The 26,911-nt window shown below is 54.7% G+C and overlaps 2 protein-coding genes across 3 annotated transcripts in view; one reads left to right on the top strand and one right to left on the bottom strand.

The window, feature by feature from the left end:
• Nucleotides 1–13,101, top strand: part of STX18 (syntaxin 18) — a 114,651-nt gene extending 101,550 nt beyond the window's left edge. Inside the window, exons 8-11 of one of the 2 annotated variants that reach the window (XM_032855202.1) lie at nt 8,346–8,404; nt 9,787–9,856; nt 12,153–12,233; nt 12,957–13,101. In XM_032855202.1, coding sequence (XP_032711093.1) covers nt 8,346–8,404; nt 9,787–9,856; nt 12,153–12,233; nt 12,957–13,052 — 306 coding nt within the window. In that variant the 3' untranslated portion in view covers nt 13,053–13,101. The remainder of the gene's footprint in view (nt 1–8,345; nt 8,405–9,786; nt 9,857–12,152; nt 12,234–12,956) is intronic. The other variant, XM_032855211.1, reaches the window with a different exon arrangement.
• Nucleotides 13,102–14,980: 1,879 nt separating this feature from the next.
• The window catches only part of NSG1 (neuronal vesicle trafficking associated 1), a 29,362-nt gene continuing 17,431 nt past the window's right edge, over nt 14,981–26,911 (bottom strand). The window contains exons 4-5 of the mRNA XM_032855187.1: nt 22,189–22,299; nt 14,981–15,551 (exon numbers count right to left, since the gene is read on the bottom strand). Coding sequence (XP_032711078.1) covers nt 15,348–15,551; nt 22,189–22,299 — 315 coding nt within the window. The 3' untranslated portion in view covers nt 14,981–15,347. The remainder of the gene's footprint in view (nt 15,552–22,188; nt 22,300–26,911) is intronic.

The raw sequence follows: 26,911 nt of genomic DNA, 5'->3' as shown, positions 1-26,911 counted from the left end.
CAGACGTTGGCAGGCCAAGCTGAATGGATCTGTCTTCCTGGGGCAGGGAGCAGTGTTCCCTAGAGTGGCCCTGGCGTGACACTGTCCTCCACCTACGGAGCTGGGAACCAACCTCCCACAGGCACACTTTGAGTGACTCTACCTGACAAATGACACCTTAACTTGTGCAGCGGTTGAGGGGGGACGGAACTTCACTGGTATCATCATCTCTGTGACCCTGTCACTAGTCACGCTCAGGTGGGGGCGCAGCGGCGTCTCCTGTTCACTTGGGCGAAAAGCAGTAGTGTCTGGCCCAAGGTCCTGGTAATAAGTGGAAGAGCTTACTAACCCTCCATCCCCAGATTTCTAACCTTTCTCCTTTTCCAGAAGAGAGAGGGAGTAGAGCTCTGAGGCAGAGCCGTGTCAAGTAAGAGAGGGATCCTTGAGCCTCGTGGACTGAGGCGTCTGTGTTGCCAGGCTCGTTCTCCTCACTGTTGTCTTCATAGCTTGCAGGTCTCAACTCTTAGATCCTCAGGGAGGCCTTCCCGACCACCCAACCTGCAGTGGCCCCCAGCCCCTCTGTCCCTGTACCCCATTTTATTCCCTCATCCCTCCACTAGAATACAAGGGCCTCGAGAGCAGGAGCTTGTCTGCTTTTGTGGCCATGTTCCTAGAGCCTAGAACAGTGTTCTAATGATGAGTGCTTTTGATGAGTAGGATCATCAGTAAGCATTACTAGAACATTCTAACTACTGCTATTATGTGCACTTATGAATGCCCCCTATATGCCGAGCCTTTTACATATGTGCTCTTGTGTGGCAAGCTGACATGGGCAGCCTGGCAGAGGAGTCGTCCTCGCAGGCTCCACTGAGCGGTGGTACACACACGGGTCTGCAGCCTGCGCCCCATGAGGGTGGCCCAGTGCACGGGTCCACTCCCTAGGATATCAGCTGCCAGGGCAGAGCACTGGCTCAGAATCTTCTTGCTCTCCAGGCTTGCTGTTTCTCCTCCAAGCCCGAATAAAGGACTGACCCACAGTGGGGCTGATGACTGAGCGAGCTGCCTGGGAGGGTTGTGCGTCATGGTGCCAGGCATGCAGCACGTGCTCACGAGTTCCCCCGCCTCTCCCTGGCAGGCCAGCTGTCTGCTGCTCAGGGTAGAAGAGACTGGCCTGTGCGCAGGCTCTCAGGTCACCGCCGCACATGTGCAGAGAGCGCTGAGTGAGGATGATGCACGTGGCAGCTGGAGCTCAGTGGAGTTTCATATGTATTTTTTGTTAAGATTTTATTTATTTATTTGACAGACAAAGATCACAAGCAAGCAGAGAGGCAGACGGGGGGTGGGGGGTGGAAGCAGGCTCCCTGTGGAGCACAGAGCCTGATGTGGGGCTTGATCCCAGGACTCTGGGATCATGATCCGAGCCGAAGGCAGAGGCTTTAGCCCACTGAGCCACCCAGATGCCCCGTTTCATATGTATTTTACACATAATCTGGTTTCACAAACATTTACCACCCCTCCCTCCCAGACAACTGGCTTCCTCTTTAAAATTGTCAGCTTAGAAGCACAAGTGGTTTCCTCTTTAAAATTGTCAGCTTAGAAGCATAAAACTGATCCCAGTGATAGTACTACTGGCTGTGACTTTCCTAGGACTTGCTTTGGGGTGTTCTCTCGGAGCCTGTGGTATTTGCTTTGGAATACCAAGCAGAGCTATCTTTGTAATTCTGAGTTAAGGGACTAAGTCAACAACTTCAAGTGGCTTTGCCAGGCCCCTGCCTTCCTCTAGATTCTCCGGCATTCCAGAGTGCACCCTCTGAGTAGGTGCTCCGTGGTCCCCAGGCCCTGCAGATGTGGCAGCTAGAAGCCTTGAGTATGGAGGGTGGCTGGGGAGGGACTGTGGTGTGGATTCCAGCTAGTCAGGAGGCGACGAGGCGTGCGTCCGGGCACAGCTGTGGAGGCAAGAATGAGAAAGGTGCTGGGAGACTGGACTGGACTGGGAGGAGGAGCCTGGAGCTTTCCGACTTGGGGAAATGATGCTGGCAGTCAGAAGGGAGAGCAGGCTGGGCAGGGTAGGGGATGCCAAATTTCGCTTTAGACACCCTCTGGGACATCCGTGGGAAATGTCTGGTGGGCAGTAGGAGTCGAGGCTCAGGCTAGAGATGTGAATGTGGGGGACATCCTACTGCTGATGTTTGAAACAGTGTGTCCCAGGGAGAAGGAGCAAGGCAAAGGACAGCGCCTTTGGGGACCCTCCACAGGGAGGAAGGCTGAGGTGGAGAAGCCAGCCCATGGAAGTGAAGGGCAGTTAGACCATACTCCCTTCTCCTATAGCCAAATGATGGCAGAAGTTTCTTAAAATCTCAGTTTCTCTTCAGTTTGTACAGAATTTTATTAATGAAAGTAATGATCTCACGTTCCCCCAAATAATGTAACAGGACCCGCATTTCTTTGCTGGAGAAAAAATACGCAGAGCTCTGTCCCTTGAATGATATGTACGTCGGCAGAATTTACCTTCTGTTTAGGGTTTGTTTGTTTTTTTTCCTTTTATACACTTCATAAATGAAGTAGCTAGAGTAAGAGTCAGAAGTTTGCCTTTCTCCTGTAGGTAGTGGTGAGCAGCAGAAGTTTGTTAACCTTTGCTAATGCCTGACTTTTAGAAGCCTCTAAAAGCATGCTGGGGTGGGCCAGAGAAAGGCTGGCAGCAAGGATGTCTGTAATCCACCGATGCCCTATCCCAGCAAGAGATGACAGAGGCGCGTGGGCTCAGGGACTCGATAGAGTCTGTTATAAATCCTCTTTATATCACTGTCTGTCTGTAATTTGGGGCAAGAAGATTTGCCTCACTGGACTTGAATGTGGCAAGAACCACCACCCCACAGAATTGCTGGGAATGCAGAGTACCTGGCAGCATGCAGGGTCCATGGGAGCTGCTCAGCTCGTGTTGGCCCCAGGGCACACCTGCATTCACTGCACCTCTCCAGAAGGGGATGTAGACAACACAGAGGAAGAGCAAAGGGTCCCATCATTAGGCTTTTCTGTACTTAATGACTGCTGGTGCCCCGTCCTTCCACTTCCTTGTTGGGTCCTGAGTCCCTGCCTGTAAACATGCTACCGACCGTTCCCAATACTGCTAGTTATTTCAGGGTCTCAGGATCAGTGACTGAAGCCATCGGAACCAGCAAGACCTCCCTAATTTGTTCGGGGTTCCTGCAAGTGGATTGGGCAGAAGGAGGTGACACGCAGAACTTTGAGGGCCGCCTATTTAATGCTCACTTAACCTCTCCCTTAATTGGGAGTGATGGCCAAGTTCCATATCTTACAGTCTGGCCAACCCAAATCTTACTTAACACACTCAACCCTGAACATGAAAAGAAGCAGGGCACTATTGGTTTTAAATTGGCAAGTGTTGTAGCAAATTGTGGTCATAATTCATAATCACTGTTTTGGAATTTTTCCTCAGGGTAAAATAGTGAATTAAGCCCTATAATACCAATTTAATTCATTATTTCACCCATAGGAGCAGTTGTTACATGTTCCAAAATGGTTGCAGAGTGTTATATGGTTTGCACAGTAAATTTCCATTTATAACCCATGATGCAGGTATATTAACGTTTGAGTTAATATAAGCAGATGTTTTGTGGTCAGGCTGAGTGAAACCAAATTGTTTTCTGATGTTACTTAGGGAAAATACCTCCTTTTCTAAGGCTGCATTCATTTTTCTTGCTTCAAGTGAAACCACCTGCATTAATTGATGTATTCCTCAACATGATTTTTAAAGACATGCGTGTGACTTCTGTTCTCAAATCTGCATGAAAGGTGTCCCTAGCCCCTGTTCCCTGTGCTAGCCCCTGGAAGCACTAGGTGCCTGGCTGGCAGGGCTTGTGATCTGTGGCCGCCCTCCTGGCGAGAGTTGTTGGTAGCATCTGGGCACTACACGGCTGAGAGCTGAAGTCCACACCTTGGGGAGGTTTCGGGTTCATAGGGGCAGACGTGGGGGTGGAGGTGAGGGTCACAGAGCCATGAGTATGAAGCTGCTTGGCATAGAGAAATCCTATCTGGAAGACCCCTGAGAGGTCCTGGACCAAGGGGGCAGAGTGCTTTCTGGGCTGAGTCCCTGTGGGTTCCAGCCCCTGTGGGTTCCCAGTCTTCTGTTCAGTTTGCTGCTCTTGTCTCTTTGCAATGCAGATAACCTCTTCTGGCCTCGTTTTATACTCAAAGGCCTTTGTAGGAGTGATTTTCTTCTTAAAACTATAGTAAAGAGGATTAGCTTAGAAAAGGATTTCTGTAACAATGTATTCACAATGTGGATTTGTAGCTTTTAAACCAGATTATAAACCCTTTTGGGGCCCCCTATTTGGAAGTCTAACTGACTTCTAAATGGAATCAAGCGGTTAAATAATAGTGCCTAACATGCATGTAACACACACCACATGCCAGGTAATTGAGCGTTCATTAGTGTGTGCCACCCCGTGCGGTAGGTTCTGTTGCTGGCCTCATTTCATGGAGAGCTCCCATTCCTAACCTTTAAATGTGGTGCCTTCCACCGTGGTTGAGGGGTTTGGGGAGGTTGCTGGGGGCGTTGGGTCTGGGCTGAGAGCAGACACTGCATTTTGGTGTAAGACCACACAAGATGGAGTGGAAAGAGCCATGGCAGGAGGCCCACAAAGACAGTCTGGCTGCTCTCATGCCTCTTGGGCCCTCCTTGTCCACCTTACCCATCAAGTAGGCCTCACGTCCCCCTTTCCAGTGCCTCACAGAGATGGGTGACACGTATCTTAGACCCCGGGGGGATTTGCCTTCCCAGGGCCTATAGGTACCCCTGTCCTTGGTGCTGACCATGGAGCCCAGGCCTTGCTGGGTACCGCTCCTTGTGAAGTCCCCATCCCCTTGGGGGGACAGATGCCAGCAGCTGCCAGGGAGCCCCAGTGACTGTGGTATAAGTGTTTCTCATGCTGGAGCAAGTGAGATGATCTCGAGTCACAGCAGCTCTCTAAAGTTTGAAACCAGAGAGGTGGAAGGGGCCTTCAGAGCATTTCATGACTCATTTTGCAGATCTGGAATCTCACTCCTAGAGAAATTAAATAATAATAACTTGCACTCAGTGAGAGCTTCCTGTGAGCCATGCGCTTTGTAAGCCACTTATGTGTATTCGCACATCTTCCTCTTAAGAACTGCTAACTAGGGTGCCTGGGTGGCTCAGTGGGTTAAAGAACTGCTAACTAAGTCGTGCTAGCATCCCGTTTTAGTGATGAAGACGGACACAGGAAAGTTAGCTGCCCAAGGGTATCCAGCTTAGAAAGTAAAGGAGCCCTCCTTCCCCACCCTCGGCATCATCACTGCCTCTCTTGACCAAGAGACCTGGTCACACGACAGGCCCAACAGAAGCCAATGACCAGTCCAGGGTCATCCAGGAGTTGCCATGAGGCTGTAGGGGCTGGCTCACTGAAGTCCCAGGCATGTCCCCAACCAGCCCCTGCCGGCCAGCATTTGCCACTCCCTGTCTTACTCAGCAGATGAGAGGAGAGGTGTATGGGTTTGCCACCAAGGCAGCTTTGGAAACCACCCTGAGATCTGGTGCAAGGAGTGTTGTCAGCAGCCTGACCACTGCCTGATCTGCCTGAGACCCACAAGGTCTCATGAATTGACCACCTTGCACTTGGCTGTGGGAAAGAGGTTTTGTTGTTTTGGAAAACACAGTGTCATTGTAACTCCCACCCCCAGTGGAGGCCGCTTTCCATGAAGGTCTTGGCCTCGGCGAACCTCTCTCCTCAGCGCTATTGCCGCTTGATCCCTCGAGGCATTAGTTTCTCCCACTTCCTCCAGGGACTGGGTACTTGCCGGTGGCCTTAAGAACCCAAGGCTTGAAAGGAAATGAGAGCCAGAATCTGGTCCCACTCCTGAGCAGGGCTGGCAGGAGTCCTTCAGAGGTAATAGTTACCCGGAGGCCTAGAAGGATGTGCAGCAGGGGCCATGTGCCCTGGAGTTGGGGTGGAACAGAGAGCTTTGTTCCCAGGGGACTTTCCCATAATAAACCACCTCAAACCCCTAGTTAATCTTGCTTAGGAACAGTTTAAAAAGCATAAAAGGGCTGAGGATTTAAAAGGACAGGGCCATATTTTGTCATTAGAAAAATAAGAAAATGCCGCCAGCAAAAATAAATAAAAACCCTAAGTAGTACCTGGGAGAATTCTTGAAAATAAATTAGCACCTACATGCCGAAGTCATTGTATTTTTTCCTTAAATACTGCACGCAAGTAACTGTTGACATTTAACAGAGCTGATACTTTCAAAGTCTGAAGTGAAGTTTCTATTCCCGTAAATAACCCGCTGCATGCATAAGAAGGGCCATCTGCGTGCATTGTCAGCAGCCGGCAAGGCGGCCTGCCGGGGGGCTTAGGGCGGCCCTGCGTGTGCTTCCCCAGCACTTCTCCCTTTCTACAAGCTGAGCCAGCCCCCTGCATCCCTGGTCTTCTTACCCAGTGGGTCTGGGGTGGAGCAAAGGTGTCTTGGTTTTCGAACAAGCAGCAGGGCTGGGGACCAGTGCCATGGAGTGTGTCAGGCCCTGCCCTGAGCTGAGAGGCCAGAGAAGAAGTCCCCGCCCCAGGAGGGAAGACGCCAGAATGGGGGCAACAAGTGCAGCCGATGGGCCAAGTGCAGAGGAGCTTTTGATAAGAGGAGATGGAGGAAGGGGATTCATTCTGCCTCAGGTGCCTGGTCACTAGGAAGGTGCCTAACAAGCTCTCCGCCAGCCTGTGCAGAGGTGGGGCAGCAGGACACAGGAGAAGGCCACACCTCTGCACTGATCTGCGGGCCATGGGACAGGGCTGGCGTGCTGCCAAGTGACGTGACTGGCGTCTTAGTTCACTCTGACCCCTCAAGGAGTGGGGGACAGATCAGAGGAGACTGAAAGATGATGAGGATGGAGCTTAGGTGCCAGGCAAAGAATGGGTGCAGCAAGGGTGTGGCAGATGGGACAGAGGACACCCGCGTGGAGGGCTGGAGGGACGAGTGGAGGACTGTTAAGACGCCCTGCCCGTGGAAGTGACCCCCCCCCCCCACCAACCCGTGTCTCCAGTAAGTGGGAGTGAGCAAGGCACAGGGAGGACAGGGAAACCCAGGGAGGGGTGAGGAGGTGTAGCAAAGGCAGCAGCCCGGGCAGGTATAGGGGTGAGTGAGCACAGCTGCTTCCCTCCCTGTGAGGGAAGCCGGAAGGAGTGGCAGGGAGACCGAGAAGTGGGAGCCGGAAGGAGTGGCAAGGAGACTGTGAGTCCCTGTGGGTGATGAGCTCAGCACGGCCTCCATTGTTTTACTGAGCAAGGGGTAGCGGGATCTTCAGTCAAATGGCAAAGCCTCTGGATAGCGAGAGCCTGCTTCCACTTGTTCCCTGCGCAGCGTCTGCCACAGACAGATCCTCAGAAAGTTTCTGTGGATGCAGCTGCAGCTTTAACAGATGTGAAAGGAAGAATGGGTGTGTGGCCTTTTCAGAGTTGGGTTTGACGCAGGTCCCACCCTCAGGCAGCTCACAGTCCCACAGGGAGTTGGGGATGTGCACAGCTTCTGACAAGGCCTTAGATAGGCTAAGAGATGTTCAGAAGGTGCTAGGCCAAGGTTAGAAAAATGAGAACTAGCTTCAAGCCTGGGGGCCCGGGATAGGTCACAGAGAAGGTGGCCTTTGGGCCGGGTCTGTGGGAACCCTGCCCCAGGGTTGAGTTGGCCTGGGAAGGCGGAGTGCTTGGTCCTGGAGGTGAGGGGGAGGAGATCGGCTGGCCCCACACTGTGGCGAAGCTTTAGACACACTGTCCTTTGTTGGGCCAGAGTCAAGCTGGCAAGAACAGACGGGGAGAGCTGTCTGCTTCACAGAGTCACTTCGGCTCCAACGAGTTCCCGTGTATTAGGGCAGCATCCTTACCCAAACTGCGTCCCGAAGCCTGATCGCTAGCCCGAGCCCTGGGAACACGGCTCCTCTGGCTCCTGGGCCTGTGTTCCAGTCATGGAGTTGGCCAAGCACAACTCTGAAATCACACTGCCCTACTCTCAGCTAAGCTGCTGGACCTCATCACTCCACTTAAAACAGGTGGACCCAGCGGCAGACAGTACAGGCCTGTGGGAGCCAGAGGAGAGCAGGGAGAGGGATGACAGCTCCCCACCCCCCAACCGTCCCTCCAGGCTCACCTTCTCGGGCATCAGGGCAGCTCACAGGTGGGGACAAGTCCAGCCGCAGGAATGTTGTCACGCTGATGCTGGAAGGAGGGACTCGGTGGCGATCCTTAGAGGGCAGATCGAAGATTTCTGTGCAGAGGCCTTGCTAGACACTTGCCTCTGGCTGTGTTGGGTATGACATCACCTTTCATGTGTTTGTTTCCTCACAGTTTGAACAAGAAAACCAGCGCCTCATTGGTGAAATGAACAGCCTGTTCGATGAAGTGAGGTGTGTATGTGGTTTCTCCAGGCTGCTGGCCTCCGTGATAGCTTTCCCAGAAATGGGGAATAAATTCACTTTGGTGCCACGGTGTCTGCTTGTGGCCCTGGCCACATGCACCCCCCCCCCTCCCCGAGCCATTTGGAGGTGAAGGCAGGTGCCCAACTTTACTGACTTCCGTCACCTTGTGGGCCCCCCTTTCGTCACCCCTTTCATGCTATTCCCAGTGACCTCAAGCAGATTGCACCAAATACTGGGGGGGCATGGGGGCTGTTGGCGCCTCATGACTCCCAGTGAGATGGGGGCCTTGTGATGAACCACCAGCCAGGGGCAGCCTCCTGCACTTGGCCCTGCCAGGGTCTGTCTGCTCCCTCAGCACAGGGGTCGGCAGCACCAAAGGCAAGTGTCTCTGTTTGCCCATGTGAACCATCGCTGGCTGGTCCTCAGGGGAAGCACTTGGGGCCTGTTTCCCCAAGAATGTTTGGAGCATCCGAATGGGAAGCCCTGCTGCTCTGTGGGCTCATCCCAAGAGAAAATGCTTCCCGGCACTGTACCCACACAGCCCTGGGGACTCCACATGCAGGTGTTTCCCTCTGACAGCACCCGGCCTGTGCTTTTCTGTAGCCTTTGTCTTTCTTCCGTGGGCCTCCTGGTCCTTGTTCTCACACTCCACCCTCACCATCCCTGCCCCTGTGCACCTCGCTCTCCCTTCCCACACCTCGAAGCCCTGGGAGGAGTGGCTGCCTCCTGCCCTTACACAGCAGGCCTCTTGGGCTGGGAGCTCATCCTCATTTCTAGGCCTGCTCGAGCCCCCAGCCCACGCCTGGGACACCCTTGCTGCCCCTGAACAGGAAGCCCAGACGCTTGGTTGCTGAACCCAGATAAATTTTTCAGACGGAATCAGAGTTTTTCCTTCCAAGAGGAAGTTGGTTAGAGTGGCAGATAGACTCTCCCTTAACCTACTGAGCAGTAACAAAGTTGAGTTGTCAGCACATTCTGGTGCTTTCTTTTGAATCCCCACCATGTTACTGTGGTTACTAGGCTGGGTACAGGCCTTCTAGAAGACTGCCTTTTGTAACTCCACACCAAGGCCCTGCGGGTCAGCTTCTGGGGGAGGACGGGGTTCCAAATTGCACAATACCCTCCAAACTGAGAGACTTCAGAGGAAAGACGCGAAGTAAAACGTCTGTCTCCTCTCCCAAGCTTGACATGGTGCCCCGTCCCTCTCTCACGGATGACACGCTGTTCCTTTCCCTCTCTGGAGGCTGTGGTGGTGTCCCCTCCATTTCTCACTTAGACGATCCCTTTAGAAATGCGTAGCATTCTTGTTAGGACTACCAAGTATTAATGGTTGTCGGTAACCTCTTTTTTTTCGTTCCCTCCAAATGAAGGCAAATCGAAGGGAGAGTGGTTGAAATTTCCAGACTCCAGGAGATATTCACAGAGAAGGTTTTACAACAGGTAAGAAAGAAAAAAAAATCGTTGTTCAAAGTGTTAGCTTCAAAGAATGTACTGTGAAGTCCAGCCGTTCCTTGTGAGCTGGCCTGGTCTCTGCACCCGAGTACCCAGAGCCCTGTGCATACAGCCCATGTGCGCTCAGGGGGCTCCTCAGGGGAGGGCCTCCTGTCCCCCTGGTGCAGCCTCTGTGCGTGGCAGGGACGTCTCTGCTCTCGGGTGGCCCAGACCCAACTGAGGGCCCAGCCCAGGTGTTTGGTGGAGCACACGAAGGTAGCGGGAGTCAGGTCACTCACTCTTCGTTCTGGATGCCCTCAGGGAACCAGGCTGGCCTGCCGGCTCTGCAGGGCTGTGACCCTTGCAGGGCTGCTGTAAGTCTCAGAGGTGGCCCCCAGAAAGCCCCCAGCACAGCGCCTGCTGGGGGAGTAGCTTCTGAGTCGGCCTTTACGAGAGCCCAGACTTGGCCCTCTCCCGAGTACCAGATCTGGGCCCTCAGGTGTCACATCCACACAGCAAACAGGATCATTCTTCTAAGAGGATTTTATGTTAACGTGTACCTGCCTCCCCTGCTGAAATCTCTCCAGCCAGTAACGCAAAGCTGTTACAGACCTGATCGGTTTGTCCTTTTGTTTGTAATACCCACAGACCGTGGAAAGGTTTCAGAGGCAAAATCACTTTGCTCCATTGTAGGAAACTGGGCTCATTGGCTTATACCTCACTCCCAAAACCTGCCCTGAACCTCAGAGCCAGAGTCGAGTCATTGTAAATTAGGTACATGAAGCCTAACAGTTTGGAAGTTCAGGTTCATAAGAGCTGTCCTTTTTAACAGCCCGCTGAAGGAACTCTTCAGGCGTGTGTATGCTAACCTTCACGTAGAAGCCTCCTGACACATTCAACAGTGAAGTCAGCTGTCCCTGTCAGAGCACACGCCTTGTTTCTAGAGGCATCTCAGCATGGGAGGAGAGCTCAGAGGCCAGGGAGGGTCAGACAGACTGGCTCCAATCCGGGGTGCCCTGAGCCACGCCACCCTCCACAGAGCAGAGCAGGTGTCCCTTGTGTCACCCTTAGAGCTGGTATAGAGGTACACATGCCTGGCTCATGGCAGCCTATCAGTACATGGGAGCTAATGTCTGTACATTTTAGCTCCTCCCTTTTTTTTTTTTTTTTTAAAGATTTTATTTATTTGACAGAGATCACAAGCAGGTAGAGAGGCGGAGAGAGAGGAGGGGAAGCAGGCTCCCCGCTGAGCAGAGAGCCCGACACGGGGCTCGATCCCAGGACCAAAAGACCACGCACGACCTGAGCCAAAGGCAGAGGCCCAACCCACTGAGCCACCCAGGTGCCCCAGCTCCCCCTTTTTTTTTTAAAGGTTTTATTTGTTTACTTGAGAGAAAGAGAGGTAGTGACAGATAGCAAGAGCAAGCACAACCAGGGAGGAGAGGGAGAAGCAGGCTCCTGCTGAACAGGGAGTCAGACATGGAGCTCAATCCCAGGACCCTGGAACCATGAGCTGAGTGGAAGGCAGAGGTTTAATTGACTGAGCCACCCAGGTGCCTTAGTTTTGTGTTTTGTTTTTTTTTCTTTTTCTAAGAGAGACACAAAATGGTGAAGCACAAAGCACTTTCCTGGAGCTAACGTGGGATTTGTTTTTTGTTTTGTTTTGGTAATTTTTTTTAAAGATTAGTTAGTTATTTGACAGACAGAGATCACAAGTAGGCAGAGAGGCAGGCAGAGAGAGAGGAGGAAGCAGGTTCCCTGCTGAGCAGAGAGCCCTGATGTGGGGCTCGATCCCAGGACCCTGAGATCATGACCTGAGCCGAAGGCAGAGGCTTTAACCCACTGAGCCACCCAGGCGCCCCAAGGAGCTAACGTGTTTTAAAGCACACGCATTTGGAGGCGTTTGTCTCTGGATGTCCAAAGAGTAGAGGAGAAAGCAGAAGAAAAGCCCCTGGCTTTTGGTGGCTACTGTGTAGCCAGCAGCTCTCATGTTTGTCCCTTCTTGACCAGCAAGTGGGACAGCAGATGGCAGCTGGGGGTGCATAGGGCACAGGCACTGGGTTCCAGTCCTGGTCCTGCCACATGCTTGCTGTGTGACTTCGGGCGAGTTACTAAACATCTCTGAACCCTAAGTTTCCCTTTTGCAAAATGGGGCTGCTGCCTACCCCTCGGGGCACCGTGAGGACTCATGGGCTCATGTGTGTAAAGTCCCAGTCCTCCCTAAGTGGTAGCTGCTGGCTTCTGATGTCTGTACACTTGGGGAAAGAGAGTGTGTTTTGGTCTACCTGTCAGTGTCCTTCCACAGGAAGCCGAGATTGACAGCATTCACCAGTTAGTTGTCGGAGCAACTGAGAATATCAAGGAGGGTAATGAAGACATCAGAGAGGTGAGTACTCTTGGGCCCCCCAGGTCTCCCCAGTGTGGCACCACGTCTGGGCAGCAGCCGTCGTCTTTCTGGCATGGCTGCCTGAGTGCCTTGCTGGGGCCCAGCCCCCAGGGCTCACCTGACGGCACCACACAGTCTCATCTCCATCCCCACCAAACCCTGGGCCCCCGCTATTACCAAGAGACATGACTCATGGCCCTCCAAAGGAGCAGTGAGAGGCGTATGAGGTCACTCTTGGCAAGGGCTGGACCAGCTCCCTAAAGCCAGGGGTGGGCTCCACTGGAGAAGCTTCTTGAAACCCCTCCCTATCCCAAGGGCCAAAGCCTTGGTTCCTGTTTTTTGGGGCCACCATGGTGGACTCTGTCCTCTGCGTGTGGTGCTCAGGCTGGGTTGACATGGGGCCACCACTGGCACTGTACTCCCGGGGGACTGCAGCCTGGCCAGTCGTGGTGTGCTTGGTCGGTGCCTGTGGTTTTAACTCTGGGATACACGTGGACTGTTTCTGGGTGTTTCCTGGGAGAAACAGGGAAATACCTGTTTGCCTATGGATTCTAGACCCACTCTGTGGTTTTGCCTAATAATTACGGCCAGCATAGGCTCCAGCGATAAGGTGCTCCCGCCCAGGGGAGGGAGAGTGTGAGAACAGGTGGAGTGCTTGAGGGCTTTGACACCAGGATCCCCTGTGATGCAAATCCCTGTGCTTCTCCTCCCCACCCCTCCCAGGCCATTAAAAACAACGCTGGCTTCCGAGTGTGGGTCCTCTTCTTCCTGGTGATGTGCTCCTTCTCCCTACTCTTCCTGGACTGGTATGACAGCTAGCCTGTCCTGGCTGCTCCTGGCGGATGGTGCGTTGTCAGGGGTCGCGGGGATCGGAGCAGAACTGTGAGATTTCATCACTGCGCTGTTCAGGGGGGAGGGGGCTGGGACAGAGGCACACTGTCACAGAAGCAACACCCAGACCTGTGGTTTTAAGCCCATTTGGCAGCGGAAAGAGAAAATAACAGAAGTGGAAACTGCTATATAGCAGCAATCCTGACTTGAGGTGGGGGTGGAGGGGCTCACCGGCTGCACCTACAGCTGGAGGCCCGGGGCTCAGGGAGGCTCCTGCCTTGCCCTTCCAGTGGCTTCGGGGAAAAGTGCTGGTTGGTAACTTCTCACAATGATCATTTCTTTGTTTCCTGTGGCTTCTTCTCTGCCTGAGCCCTGTGATAGCCTCACTATATTCTAGAAACAAACCTTTGTCCTGTTAATGTAATAAATGCACCTACAGCTACTTCGTGTCCTGTCAGTGGGTCACAGAAGTCCAGCTGACGCCTGCCTGCTGGGTGGGGAGGAAGGGTGGGGACAGACTCTGGACACTCAGGAGGGGGCCCCTGGAGCATATGTCCAGAGCCAGAACCTGGCCTACGGCTCCCCGACCTGTGTGCCTGACCCTTGAGGAAACAGGAGCACCAGTTTGCAGTGGGAAGCTCTAGACTTCTGGAGCCACTTTGGTGCAGAAGCTTGCTGGTGGTCCGTGGGGCCCCACGCCCGTGTGCGATACTGACTGTCGCGCAGCTGCGGGCTCCTTGTGTTCCTTGTTTGCACAGAGCGAAAGTGTCGGAAGTTACCTGTGAGTGAGTCTACAGCCAATAAAACATCTAGATGGTACCAAGGGGTGTGTTGCCTTAGTGGTGCGCATACACGGGCCTGGCCACGCTCACAGACATGTGGTCCCTGCTCGCCGGGGGACCTCGCAGCCTTTACTGCGTGCGCAGCTCAGGCTCGCTACCCACCCTACTCCCAGCCCCAAGCCCACAGCCATGGTTCCAGAACACTCTTGATAATGAAATCAGGTTTTGGAAACAGTAATGGAGTCGACTGTGATCACCATGCTTGTTTGCAACAGGTCTTGCACTAGCTGTCATTTATTTTTGATCTACTAAAAAACAGTGAAATGTTTGACATGTCCACCAGAAACAACACATTCAAATAACATGGAAGAAAATGTCTGTGAATGTCTTTTTTTCTATTTAATCATCTTACATACTTATCTAACTGGCAATTTTGTAAACATACACTTTAATGTCAAGATTCAGGTTGAAACATCATTTTCTTACAAAGATTGTAAATTGAAATGTCGTCATTGGGTTTTCAAGTTGCCGCACCAGCCCCTCTCAGCCTTTCCTGCCTGCTTCTACAGTAAAGGAGTTCTGGTTCACAAAATAAGTCAGTCTTGGCTCCCCAGCAATTACATTTTCCCTTTTCCAACACAAGTAAGTTTTTGAAAACTAACTTGCTAACAGGGCTACTGGTGCAAATTTATTCATAACCAAAGAGAACAAAAAGACCAAAGGGGTTTTGTTCCTATTCCACACGTCACAGAGCAGACAGACTACCTATGGGGGGACAGAGTCCTGGAGCCCGCGGCCCAGGGACCACTCTTTCCACAGCCTCACGTGCACTGGAGCGAAACACGGTGCTCTCCACCCAAGATGCCAACTCCGGTGGGGCAGGGGGGAATAGAGACCCCGAGTGTTCGGAAGCGGGACACGTGCACACATAGGGGTGAGCACGGGGAAGGAAGGGGTGCATCCGCTCCCGGATGTCCTGTTTTCCCTCCTTCTCTATACCTCTCACTACTGTGCGTCTCAGCAATGGCCCTGTTGCTGCCTGACTGAAGGTTGGAAGAAATTCTGAAGTACAGCTTGCTCTTAGCAATGTGGGATCACTGTGAATATGGCTGTGGACTGAGGACTGCAAACGGCGGGGGGCGGGGCGTGTAAAATAAATCAGTTCCACAAAATGCATTATTTGTCTGAATCCAAACCCCTTGCATATCCAGTATAAATTTATTTTTTGATAACTTCCAATAAGTCCCAGTAAAGTAGCTAAATGGAGATTCCTTAACATGGAAGGTGGTGTTGGAGCTCTTTAAGCAGCGCTGATATGCCGTGGTTTTATGCCCATGAGCGGCCAGCGGCAGAGGCTGTATTTGCAAAGCAGTAGCAGCAAACAGAAGCGGCTGCACCATAAATGAGTAACCTCTAAAGTATCGGTAATTACATTTAACGAAACGTCCCTCCGAGTCCCTTGGTTACCTTCAAGTGACACCTCGTAAGGAACCTGCCCGTCTCACTGAGCGGACTTCTCGGCGGCTTCGGTCTCCTGCTCAGACAGCTTCTCTTCCGACAGAACAGACATCCAGGGGGAGACCGAGCGCGTGATGCTCTGCTTGGCCAGGTTGTAGTGGTTGATGACGGTGTAAAACTTCTCCCGGGCGCTGGAGTCTTGCTCCGCATAGTAGCTCTCCAAGCCTTCTGGAATGCACTGCGTGTTCTGAAAAACAAGAGGCCGCTGAGACACGGGCACCGAGGCTGGAGGGGAGGCCAGCATGTGTCTCCAGGTAACACCTCACAGATGTTTACCGAGCACCTTCCCAGGGCCGAGAGGAGAAAAAGAATGATCCGCAAAAGCAGGAAGGGGTCCTGCCCTTGGCACAGCCCAGCAACCACCAGACACCGATTTATGGAGGTGACAGGGTCAACCTCCCTAACAAGGCCAGGACACAGCAGTCCTTCGGCTCCGGGGGCATGTGTGTAATGACTGTGGGCCTTCCTGCTTCTCTAAAGATCTCACCCTGGTTGTCATTTATCTTCCATCTACCAGAAACCACATAGTCAAGTAGTGAAGGGAGGGAAGTCGGAAAGGCCTCCTGGGAGCTAGGCTTTTAACAGGGGAGGCGGAGGGAGAGCGCTGGAGACAGAGACCAGCCTCGAAGACAGTCCACAGCACCACGAGGAACACACTGGGAAGAGTGGCCTGGGTCCCAGAGGCAGCCATACAAGGCCTGCAAGGTCCTGTGAGGGAGCAGTGTGACCTTGTGATCCAGAGAGCAGCAAGATGTCCCCGAGGACCCCAGACAGTCTGCTGGGGTGGGGAGGGGCTATCCCGGACAGCTGTCCACAAAGGAAGAGGCTCTGCCCCTACAAGCAACAGAACCCTGGGGAGATAAGGGGTGGGGAGACCATCAGCTCTCATCAGCTGGTAAAAGGTCGAGGACCCCCAAAAGTTAAAACCCTGCACCCCAGGCTGCCTTTCCTTATCAATCCAGGAGCCAAGCTAAGCCACTGCCCCACCACGGCTGATGTGGCCAGCCCACACGACAAGAGGTGGAGCTCAGGCCCACAAGGGAGGTGCGTGGGGCTGTGGGTTGTCTTCCACCAGCCATCCCCCCAGAGCTAAGCAAGCACTTGGCACCCAGCTAACATTCCCAGCTCCCTTGGCTGCCAGGTGAGGCCATGGGACCACTGGCCAATGGGACAGGAGTGGATGTCGGCTCTCTCCCGCGGTCCTTTCTTGGCTGCCTTTGCCCAGGGAAGAATACCTTGGGAGCTGGCAGTGCAGCAGTGAGACGGAATCTGGACTCCAGGATGACCTCACAGAACCTCAATGCCTTCCAGCTGACCCTTAACGTGAGAGAGGTTGACTTCCACCTTGTGGAAGCCATGTTAACCCACATGTCTAAGCAACCAGAGCCACACGTGAACACCATGGCCTCTCTCTCAGACAGTGAGGGGAGACTGCAGCTAAGATGGGTGCCCGACCTTGGCCACCTCCATGGTCATCAGGAAGGGTTTCACAGCCCAGATTGTCCGCCGGCCCCGAGAGGTCTAACTCAGCACATTTGCCTGGGAGCCATCTGTATGTTCAAACATCTCAGATACTCTGAGGCTCGGTGCCCTAAGTGCCATCTCTCTGGCCTGTCTCGGCCGTGGCCACCCAGCTGGCAGGTGCACAGCCGGGACCTGAAGCCCAAGCCCCACCCACGGCACTCCGACCTCCTCATGGGGCTCAGCAAGAAGCCAAGCTGCTCCAAGTGTCCATTCACCAACCCCAGGCAAGCACTATGTGGACACTGACAGGACCTTTGATGACCACATCTCTGGGCACCTCAGGCCACTGCTAGGATGGCCAGCCACGGCTGCTGCACCGTGGACGTGGGCACCAGGAGACCCCAGGGCCAGCCCGGGACGCAGCCAGGGAACCCTCTCCAGGAGCCTTGCCCTGGTCTGGGGCCAGCTGTTGCTCAGTCTCTGAAAGCTAAAGGCAGATTGGGGGCGCTGCTCCTTGAGGTCTTCCTGTAGATTTGAGGTCCACCTGCCATCACCCTGGCAGAAGAAAACAGGACTGGGGTTTTTGCCTCCCATGCTGCTGTTCTTCCCCTCCTGACCTTCTCTTCATCCCTGACAGCTTGCCAAGTGCTTTCCACGCACCTTCTCTCACTGTGAGGAAGCTTCCAGCAGCGTGCTTTTACAGACAGGGCCAGGGAGACCCAGGGAGGGGAAGTACCTCTCCAGCCTGGGCCTCCAGCTCAGAGTGCCCAGAACCCCACACACTGTTACCGTGTGAAGCTGCCAACAGGTGACCTGCTCAACTCAAACACAGGACAGTGAGCCACGGAGGCAGTAAGCCCGGCCCCGAGGCAGAACCATGGTTTGCCCAGAGCACCGACAGGCTTAGATCCAGCCAGTGTCCGAGCCTGTCCCGGTACACACAGGCCTCAGGAGCGAGCTAAGGCTCTCGGGTTCCCAGCGCACAATGGGTTCCGCGCCCTGCCCGCATGACCAACTCAGCCTTCAGCACCCTCGCGGGCCAGGGCCAGTGCCGGGATCAGCAGCACTCACGGCGGCTGCGAGGCCTCCCGACAAAGCGGCCATGGCCCGAACCAGGTAAGCACCACAGCCTGCACAACATCCTCTTGGGGGACAGACTGTAATGTCCTCTGAACCCAGAGGCCTCCCCAGCAGGCAGGTCCATGTAGCCTGGCAGTTGCCTGGCGTCAAAAGCAGGGACACAGGGCTGAGCACGTGATGCTTGCCACCCCAGTCGTGGAAAAGCTCCTGTGCACTCAGACGTGGCAGCCTCATGATGAAGGTCCCTCTCCCCCAGGATGCTTCTCCCAGGACACTGGCCACAGAAGTGTCAGTGTGAAGTGACCAGGCATGGCTGAGGACCAGCTCTCCCACGAGTGGACTGCCCAGCATGCCAGGCACCGGGGATGCCAAAACACCAGGCCACAGCCCAGGCCACGGGCCATATGAAACCGACCCTGCTAGTCCCCTGCTCCCACCCCGTGGCCCTCCCCTAGGAAGCCCAGGCTCTGCGGCTCCAACACCAGGAAGTAGCAAGCCTGGCCTCTCAGCAGAGCACGGTCAGTGCCTGCTCGGCATGGCTGACAGATGCCGTGGTGTCGTGTCTGGTCCAGTGCCTGGCCCGCAAGGGACTGTTTCCTCACTGGTGGTCTGGGAAGGTAGTGAGGGGGTGAAAGGTCAGCGTGGGCTGCAGGGATGCATGGAGAGCACTGGGGTCCAGCACAGTCCACAGCATGTCCACCCATCTCTGTTGCCCAGAACGGTGCCTCTCATGATTTCCCTGCCTGGGCGACTGAGAGAGGCTCTGAGCTGCTGGCTGGTTGGTTATGGGACATAGTCACCACGGGCCTTCCCTTCAGCCCAGGACTGTCTGCCCCACGGAAAACGGGCCTCCTGCCTCCTCCCCGCTCCCTACTGCCCGAGATACCAGGATCACAACTACCTACCAGCCCTCAGGGAACACAGGGAGCCATTTCTGGGAGAGGTCAGTCTGCAGCGTGCTGCCCATCCCAGTCTGCCTGTCCAGGGTGTCAGTGGGGGCAGCGGGAGCCATGCCCTGGAAAGAGCGTGACCATGGAGGCCTGCCCATGCCACAGGTCATATCTACCGCAGCTCCTCCTGCTCCCGGCCTCAGCTCCCCTGCCTACGACACAGGGCAGGGGAGCCCCGCCTCCTGGGTGGCCATGAGGACCAAAGGCAGCGATGGGCCACTCAGGTAAGAAGCCGTGATGTGTCCGTGCTCACACAGTGGACAGGGAAGATCAAAAGCTGTAGGGGCACCACCAAGGGGATGCCTGCATCTCAGCAGCAGCTCGAACCCGGTTGTGTCTGGGGGGAAGCAGCAGCCCCCGTCCAGCAAAGCAGGCAGCCACCCTGTCCCCAGTCAGCACTGCCACCGGCCCTTCACTCTGTCCTCCCTCCTCCACTCGCCAGCACAGAGTCCTGCAAGAACCTGGGCCATGTGATCCTCCATGCCAGGCTAGGCTGGGGCCTCTAGACCTGACAGCATGCCTCCCCTCCCCCTGCCCTCTGGGCACCGGGCCAGGGGGGTTGGACGGTTCTGCTGCTGCCCGCACGGACTGCTGGAGGAACCTGCGGGGAGGCACTGAGGTGGGCTGGTGGTAGGTGAGAACCCCAGTTCTGGGGCGAGCCTGGGGCCAGGGGCTCCCAGGAAGTTCTGACCCAGCCTGTCTCAGGCCGGACTGCAGCCTCATGCCCCTCTGTGGGCAAGTGTGGGGAGGTCACCAAAGCTCCCTGCACTTCCGCCCTCAGACAGGATGACCACTGGCCCAGCGAGGTAATCCAAGCAAGCGCGTTCCAAGCAGCCCCTGGCCCACGGCCAGCGTTCGTCAGTGTTCCTTGTGCACAGGTGAGAACGTGCACCATGGTGAGAATGCGTGTAGACGGTCTACAGGAAATACCCACAGGTCAAAATGGGCAGCTTGGGCAAGTTCCCATTCCTTTTAAAGCCTGTCCATAGTACTCCCATAATAACTTCAAGGTTTAGGGAAAAGGCAGAAACCGAGCATCCCCCCAGCCCATATCTGCCTGCCTAAATCCCCCACATGACACTCCCGGTGGAAGTGGCCTGCACCTCCTCTCACCCACAGCACAGACGGCTGTCCTCAGGCTTACGCCAGGACTTCTGTGGCCCCTGTGGGGTTCCTCTGGCTCTGGGGGTCCCATGGGACCCCCTTCACGCACCACACCTTCCCTCCCCCCCAGCTTTAGCCAAGGGCTTTTAGACACAGACTAGCAACTCCCCAGTCCTCCTAGCCAGGGTTTCCAGGAAGGACACCTGCCCCCAATGAGATGGAAAGGCCAGTGGAAAATGCTGAAGTCCCGGGAGATGCAGTGACAGAACGTTACTGGACTCTCAATTCCCAAGGCTGGCTGGGCCCCAGGCTCACCCACAGAGCCTCTAAATACCCAGAGACCTGCCCTTCCCCCTGCAAGGGTCTCCTCTCTTGGATTCCACCTGCCCAGCCTAGGTTTTCTAGCAGAATTGGCCTTGTGGGCTGGGCAATTTAGCCTGTTGCCTCCTCCACACAGGCAGCTTGCCCTGGTCCAGAGAGAACAAGTCCGGAAGCAAACCCTGGGTTCTCCCGATGGAGTTGCCGGCCCTGGATGTTTGTAAGCAGTCTGCCCAGTCCCCAGGAAGCTGTCCTCTGTGCACCCTGTTCCCATCAGGGCACCACTCCTGCATCTGCTTTGCTTCCTCTCCATGACATCAGCCACTTTGCTTCACCCAGCTCTGGACCAGGTCCTCCCCTCCTCCTTCCCTGCACCCCATCCCCCAAGTCATCTCTCCATCCCCAGCACCCTGAGCAGGCCAGACCCTACTCTCACCCCAGGCTCCCTGCAGCAGCCTCCTGGGTCATCTCACCGAACCTCCAGCCTCGACAGGCAACCGAGTGGCTATGCCCTCACTTCCCCCTTGCCCTCCCCCAGGGCCTTTGCCTGGCCCATAGCTGGCTCACATCCCCCTGCCCCCAGTCCTCCAGGCTAACCAGACCTGCACTGCCCTGCTGTCCCGTGTGCACTGCTGCTCCCCCAGCCAGCCTGGGTTGGCCCTGCCGGTCTCCAGCGTCTGCTAATGAGCTTGCTTGGTCAAGGGCTTCCCTCCCCTCCTTGAAGCCCCCAGGCCCTCTGGGTTGGCCTCCTTTAAACCGTGGCATCTTCTGAGCTTCCAAGCAGACCGTAACCTCTCCCACCCCATCCAGGAGGTGCACGGGTTCATTGAAGGCAGCATGGAGGCGGGGGGGGGCGCTTTTCCCCCTGGGTCCCCCACACAGTTGCCTCACTGGCCTCCTATGAGCTTTGCTCAAACTTGACCACCCCTCTAGAAACTGCAGTCCCAACCCTGCTTGGCTCTTCTATTTTCCATCGCTTATAACCGAACTTGGTGTACGACTGACTTTACGTTTCTTCTGAGAATAGCAGGGAGCTTCCCAAAGGTGGGGACCTTCAGCCAACGGGTCCTGGCTGTTCAGCACCCGGATAAGAGCAGCCGCAAGGGGCCCACAGCAGGCACGACATAACGACATACACACCTGCAGTGCAGAGAAAGGGCTGCAGGGCAGCGTGAGCTCTGGCGTCGCCGGCTAACTCATGCGAGGGCTCCGCGGCCCCGCACCACCGAAGCCGAGAGCAAAGCCGCAGGGTGACGGGTGACAAACCAAGCCCGTCCGTGCGTGCCCTCAGCATGGGCCGCTCCTGCTTTAACTCGGGCAACACCAGATCCAGGAACTCCTCCTTTTCCCTCTTCACACTGGCTCTGGAGGGTTCAGAACCAAATGTGGGCCCAGATGCTGAGTGTGTGGGAAACGGGAGTGAGTGAACAGCGAGGCCATCGTACTTCCTCATGCTTCACCTCTTCCCCTCGTCGCTCCCCACCCCCGCCCTTTTTTTGTCTTCACTTAATCCTTTTGCTCCCGGTGCATGCTTCTGTGCTCCTTGCAGACTTTCTGGAACGCAGAGTCATCAGAGCAAAGCAAGCATTTCCACGTGCACAGGGAGCCCAGCCAAGCAGGCACCAGGGGGGGGCAGGCAGCCAAGGTGTGTGGGACGTGTGCCCAGCCCTGCCCCCGGTCCCCCTCATGCAAGCCCTTCCTCCCTCAGGGCCTCTGATCCCCCAGCTTGAGGTCAAGTCCCAGGAGCCGCCTTGCTACAGATCGCCTTCTCCCCTGCCCCTCTGCCTCCTTTCCATGCTCCCCCTCCCGCCCCCAGCTTGATGGAAGAAGCAGGAGAAGCCCCCACTTCTCAAGTGCCTATCCCCTCCGGGAGGGTGCCTGGAGCCTCAGGGGGAGGTGGAGCCTTACCTTGAGGATGAAACCATCGGGGCAGGCACGGTCATACTTGTACACCTTGTAGACAACCAGGAAGACAACACAGGTGAGGAAGGCCAGGGCGAAGAGGACCAGCACGGAGACCTGTGGGTGGAAGTGAGGCCCATCAGGGTGGCTGCGAAGACCCGCGTGCGGGGGCAGCCAGCCAGACACACGGACATACTCCAGTGCACGAAGAGACCGTCTCTAGAAGGAGACCCACACTGGAGTCCCGGGAGGCTTCGGGGACTAGAGGTCAGAAGAATCACTTTTCACTGAACAACTTTCTCACAACATCCACAAGCTCTCTTTATTGTAAACGCCCTGTTTTTAGTCTTCCAGGTCCTGTCTGGGGAGCTCGGGGTACAGACACGATAGAGACTCATAGACACTTGGAAGCATGGTTGAGCCAGGGGTGCGGGTTGCCTTTTTGCCTGCTGACAGTGACCGAGGTGACTCATCAGCAAGCAGCTCATCAGCTGTTCCAGATGTCTCCTGAGCCCGGGCCACCAGCTCTGCCGTGGGGCCGGGACCAGCGAAGCAGGAAAGCCAGACTCTCCCGGGCCCCCGTCACCTCTGCCCTTAAGCTTCCTGTGTGCTCAGGTGTGCCCCCTCCCCAGAGAGCCGCCCCCGCTGGCACAGGGGCATGGCCGCCTTCACCGCTGTATGCCAAGCTGGCTGGCACATAGTGTGGGCTCAGCCCACCCATGCGAATGGGTGCGGGACAGGAAAGCAGGTGCAGAGGGGGAGATCCTGCCCCAGCCCGAGAATGTGGAGCATGGGGGACAAAATGACACGGGATCTGAGCACCAAAGCTGCTCGCTTGGCTGCTGGGAACCCCCTTGGCAAGGGCAGGGCATGTCCGGAGGCTAAAAGCTCATGCAAAGGCTCGGCAGGTCAGGTCAGGGGAGCCTCCCCACCCTGCTAGGAGAGACAGCTTTCAGGGGAGAAAGTCCGAGGCAGTGGGCCCCTGGGTGCTGGCACAGGACAGGGGCTCCATAAACGTTAGCTACTCCCCTCCCTCTCCCCTTCCAGAGTCCCCGTGAGCTCCCTCTCCACACTGCACATAGCTCCAAGGCTGCTAAGCACCGGCAGAACTCCACCACTCCCTGGGGCTGTGAAAGAGGCTTGGGGGTGAGCCCCCAGCAAGCTGGGCACGGCCTCAAGCCAAGTGCACTGAGCCCCATCCGGGCTTCAGGAACCCTGGGCAGACGTCCCCTCATCCTGCAGGGCCCCGGTTACCATACTGGCTCTCCATCTGTGAAAGGAGAACAGAGTAGCTCTGAGCCACGTGTGTGAGGAACGCTCACCCAGAGGATAGAGGGACAGACAGCCGCCCCATGCGTCCCCCTTCCCCTGCCTCAGGCATGGCTTCGTGGCCCCAGTTCCACTGCGGGGCTGTGGTGGTCCCCAGTCCCCTCACCCATGCCACAAGACGACACTTCCCCACCTCCCAGTTGCTGTGAGGGTAGGAAGGAGGCATGGATGGGCAACACCCGCAGAGAATGGTAGTGTCTCCCATGGTGAGTGCCACCCCACCCCTGGGCCCTGCCTCTGTTTCCCAGGCTCTTCGTCACCAGTCTTCAGGGTCCTCACCAGACCTGTGTCGTGGTGGCCGGGAGCCCTGGCTGGGGTCAGCGCTGGACCACTCAGAAGCAAAGCATATGGCCTGCCATGCTGGGGCCAGCCCCCATGGAGAGCCTTCCCTTTCTGGCACTGGGTGGGCACGAGACACGATCCAGGTAGCCCACACACCTGAGGGCCCACGAGCACCCAGATCCTCCCTCCCCTTGCACGCCTACCCTGGCCACCTGCCTCCCCACTCCTCCCCAGCTCACGCTCACAACAGCCAGGGCAACACCTGTCCCCTGTGTTCTCTGGCCCAGGGAACAGCCCTTGAGGCCCCAGGCAGGCAAGAAGCCTCTGCATCACCTCCCATGAGGCCCTGCCTCCCCATCCCTAAGTCCCACCCGTCCCAATCACCATCTCTGTCCTCCACCCACCTTTTCCCTTCCTGTGACCTTGGGATACCCTCCCTCACCTGGACTGTCCGGGCCGTGACCCTCTCCAGGTCAGAGAAACCACAGTCTGCCTAGACAGTCCATGCCACACAGGGAGCCCAGGCCTGACGCATAGGCACAGGATGAAGTCACAGATAGTTTGGGGCCCGAGGTGCCAAAGGAAAGGCACCACGGGGTTCTGGGGGCCACTACGGCACATGGCAAGAACACAGCCACAGACCCAGACAGTCCAGGGAGACTGCAGAGGCAGCAGAGAGCAGAGCTGAAGGAGGTCAAATCTGCAAGGAAGGAGAGGGGATGGCAGACCGAGGGCCATACAGTAACAGAGGCAGCAGCCAGAACCCTTGTGCTTTCCAACGAGAGCAGCAGCCTTGCTGGTGCTGACATGGGATGAGCACCTCTGGGCAAGGTGCTCAGCTCCTCTGAGTCTGGCTCCTGTCACCAAAAGGACCCAGCTCTCCGGGTGGATTGGAAGGCTGAAGATTTGATGCGGTCTGACTGAGGCCAGCCCCTGGGCACAGTGTGCACCGTGCAAGGAAGCATTTGCCCTTGCTGCCGCTGCTGTCATGCTTGTCACACCTGCCTTCATTCGGGTCACAAGGCTACCAGAATGCAGGGCCTACCCCAACCCAATCTCCATGCCTAGGACCCCGCCACCTGCTAGCAGCCCCTGGGGGTAGCAAGGCCCGCTTCAGGGGCTCTGGATTGTCAGGGCTGCCAGGCTGCCTTTCCCAAGGTGGTCTGGGACAAGAGCTATATCTAACAGAACTGGTTTCCTTCATAACCCTCTGTATTTTTTTTTTTCCTAAGTAGGCTCCGTGCCCAGCATGGAGCCCAACATGGGGTTGAACTCATGATCCTGAGCTCAAGACCTGAGCTGAGATCAAGAGTAGGATGTTTGACTGAGCCAGCCACATGCCTCATAACCCTTTGTATTTTATTTTAGGCATTTGAAAACATTCCAAAGAGGCCCGTGGCACAAAATAGGTTAAGAAGTCCTGTTAGAATATTATCTCCTCAATGAAATATTGGCAAACTGAATTCAGTAATACACTGAAAGGATCACACACCATAATAAAATGGGATTCATTCCAGGAATACAAGGACGGTTCAACACCTGCAAATAAATGTGATCCATCATGTGAATAAAATGAAGGGTAAAAATGTGATCATCTTCAAGAGAGGCCGAACAAGTGTTTGACAAAATTCAACATTTATGATAAAAACTCAACAAAGTGGGTATAGAGGGAATGTGCTTCAACACAATAAAGGCCACCTAGGATGAGCCCACAGCTAACATCGTCATGGTGAAAAACTGAAAGCTTTCCCTCTAAGATCGGGAACAAGATAAGGATGCCCACTCTCACCCCTTCTATTCACCACAGTACTGAAACCCGAGGCAGAGCATTAAGAAAAAGAAAAGGCATGCACATTGGAAAGGAAGAAGCAAAGCTGTCACTACTGTAGGATGACATATTACATATTAGAAACCCTGAAGATTCCACCAAATTCCACTCTCAGAACCAATCAACAAATCGATAAAGTTGTAGGACACAAAACCAATACACAAAAAATATGCAGTGTTTCTATACATAATAGCAAACTATCAAAAAGAGAAAGTAAGAAAACAGGCCCATCTGGGGCACCTGGGTGGCTCAGTGAGTTAAGCCTCTGCCTTCAGCTCAGGTCTTGATCCCAGGGTCCTAGGATGGAGCCCAGCGTTGTGTTTCCCCCCTCAGCAGGGAGTCTAATTCTTCCTCTGCCCCTTACCCTGCTCATGCTCTCACACTCTGTGTTCTCTCATAAATAAATAAAATCTTTTTAAAAATCTGTAATTGCATCTTAAAGAATATCTACAAACAGGTTTAACCAAGGAAGTGAAAGACCTGTACACTGAAATCTCTAAGACACTGATGAGAAAACGTGAAGATGACACAAATAATAGAAAGATACTCTGTGTTCGTGGTTTGGAAGAATATTGTTCAAATGTCCATTCTGCCCTAAGCAATCCACAGATTGAATGCAATGCAATCCCTACCAAAATTCCAGTGGCATTTTTCACAGAAATAGAACAATCTTCAAATCTGCATGGAACCACAAACGACCCCAAATAGCCAAAACCATCTCGAGAAAGAAGAACAAATCTGGAGGTATCGTGCTCCCTGATTTCAAACTATATTACAAAGCAAAAGCAATCAAACTGGTATGGTACGGACATAAAATTAGAGTACAGAACCCAGAAATGAGCCGACATATACGGTCAATTAATTTACAACAAAGAAGCTAAGAATGTACATGGAGCAAGGACAGCCTCTTCAGTAAGCAGTACTGGAAAAACCGGACAACCAAACACAAAAGAATGAAACCGGACCACTTTCTTACACGATATACAAAAACTAACTCAAAAGCAATTAAAGACCTAAACATAGGACTTGAAACTATAAAACTCCTCGGAGAACACAGAGGGGAGTTAAGCTCCCTGACACTGGTCTTGGCAATGATTTTTTTACATCTGACTCCAAGAGCAAAGGCAACACATGCAAATAGGCAAGTGGGACATCAGACTAAAAATGGGACAGCAAAGAAAACCATCAACAAAATGGAAAAGCCAACCTCCTGAGTAGGAGAAAATATTTACAAGCCGTACGTATCTGATAAGGGGTTAAAGTCTGAAATACATAAGGAATCCCTACAAC

Source organism: Lontra canadensis, unplaced genomic scaffold (assembly GCF_010015895.1).
Source record: "Lontra canadensis isolate GAN:19392208 unplaced genomic scaffold, GSC_riverotter_1.0 scaffold1, whole genome shotgun sequence".
Classification (NCBI taxonomy): Eukaryota; Metazoa; Chordata; class Mammalia; order Carnivora; family Mustelidae; genus Lontra; species Lontra canadensis.
Note: the sequence above shows the minus strand (reverse complement) of the source record. Positions and strands in the feature narration are given on the sequence as shown.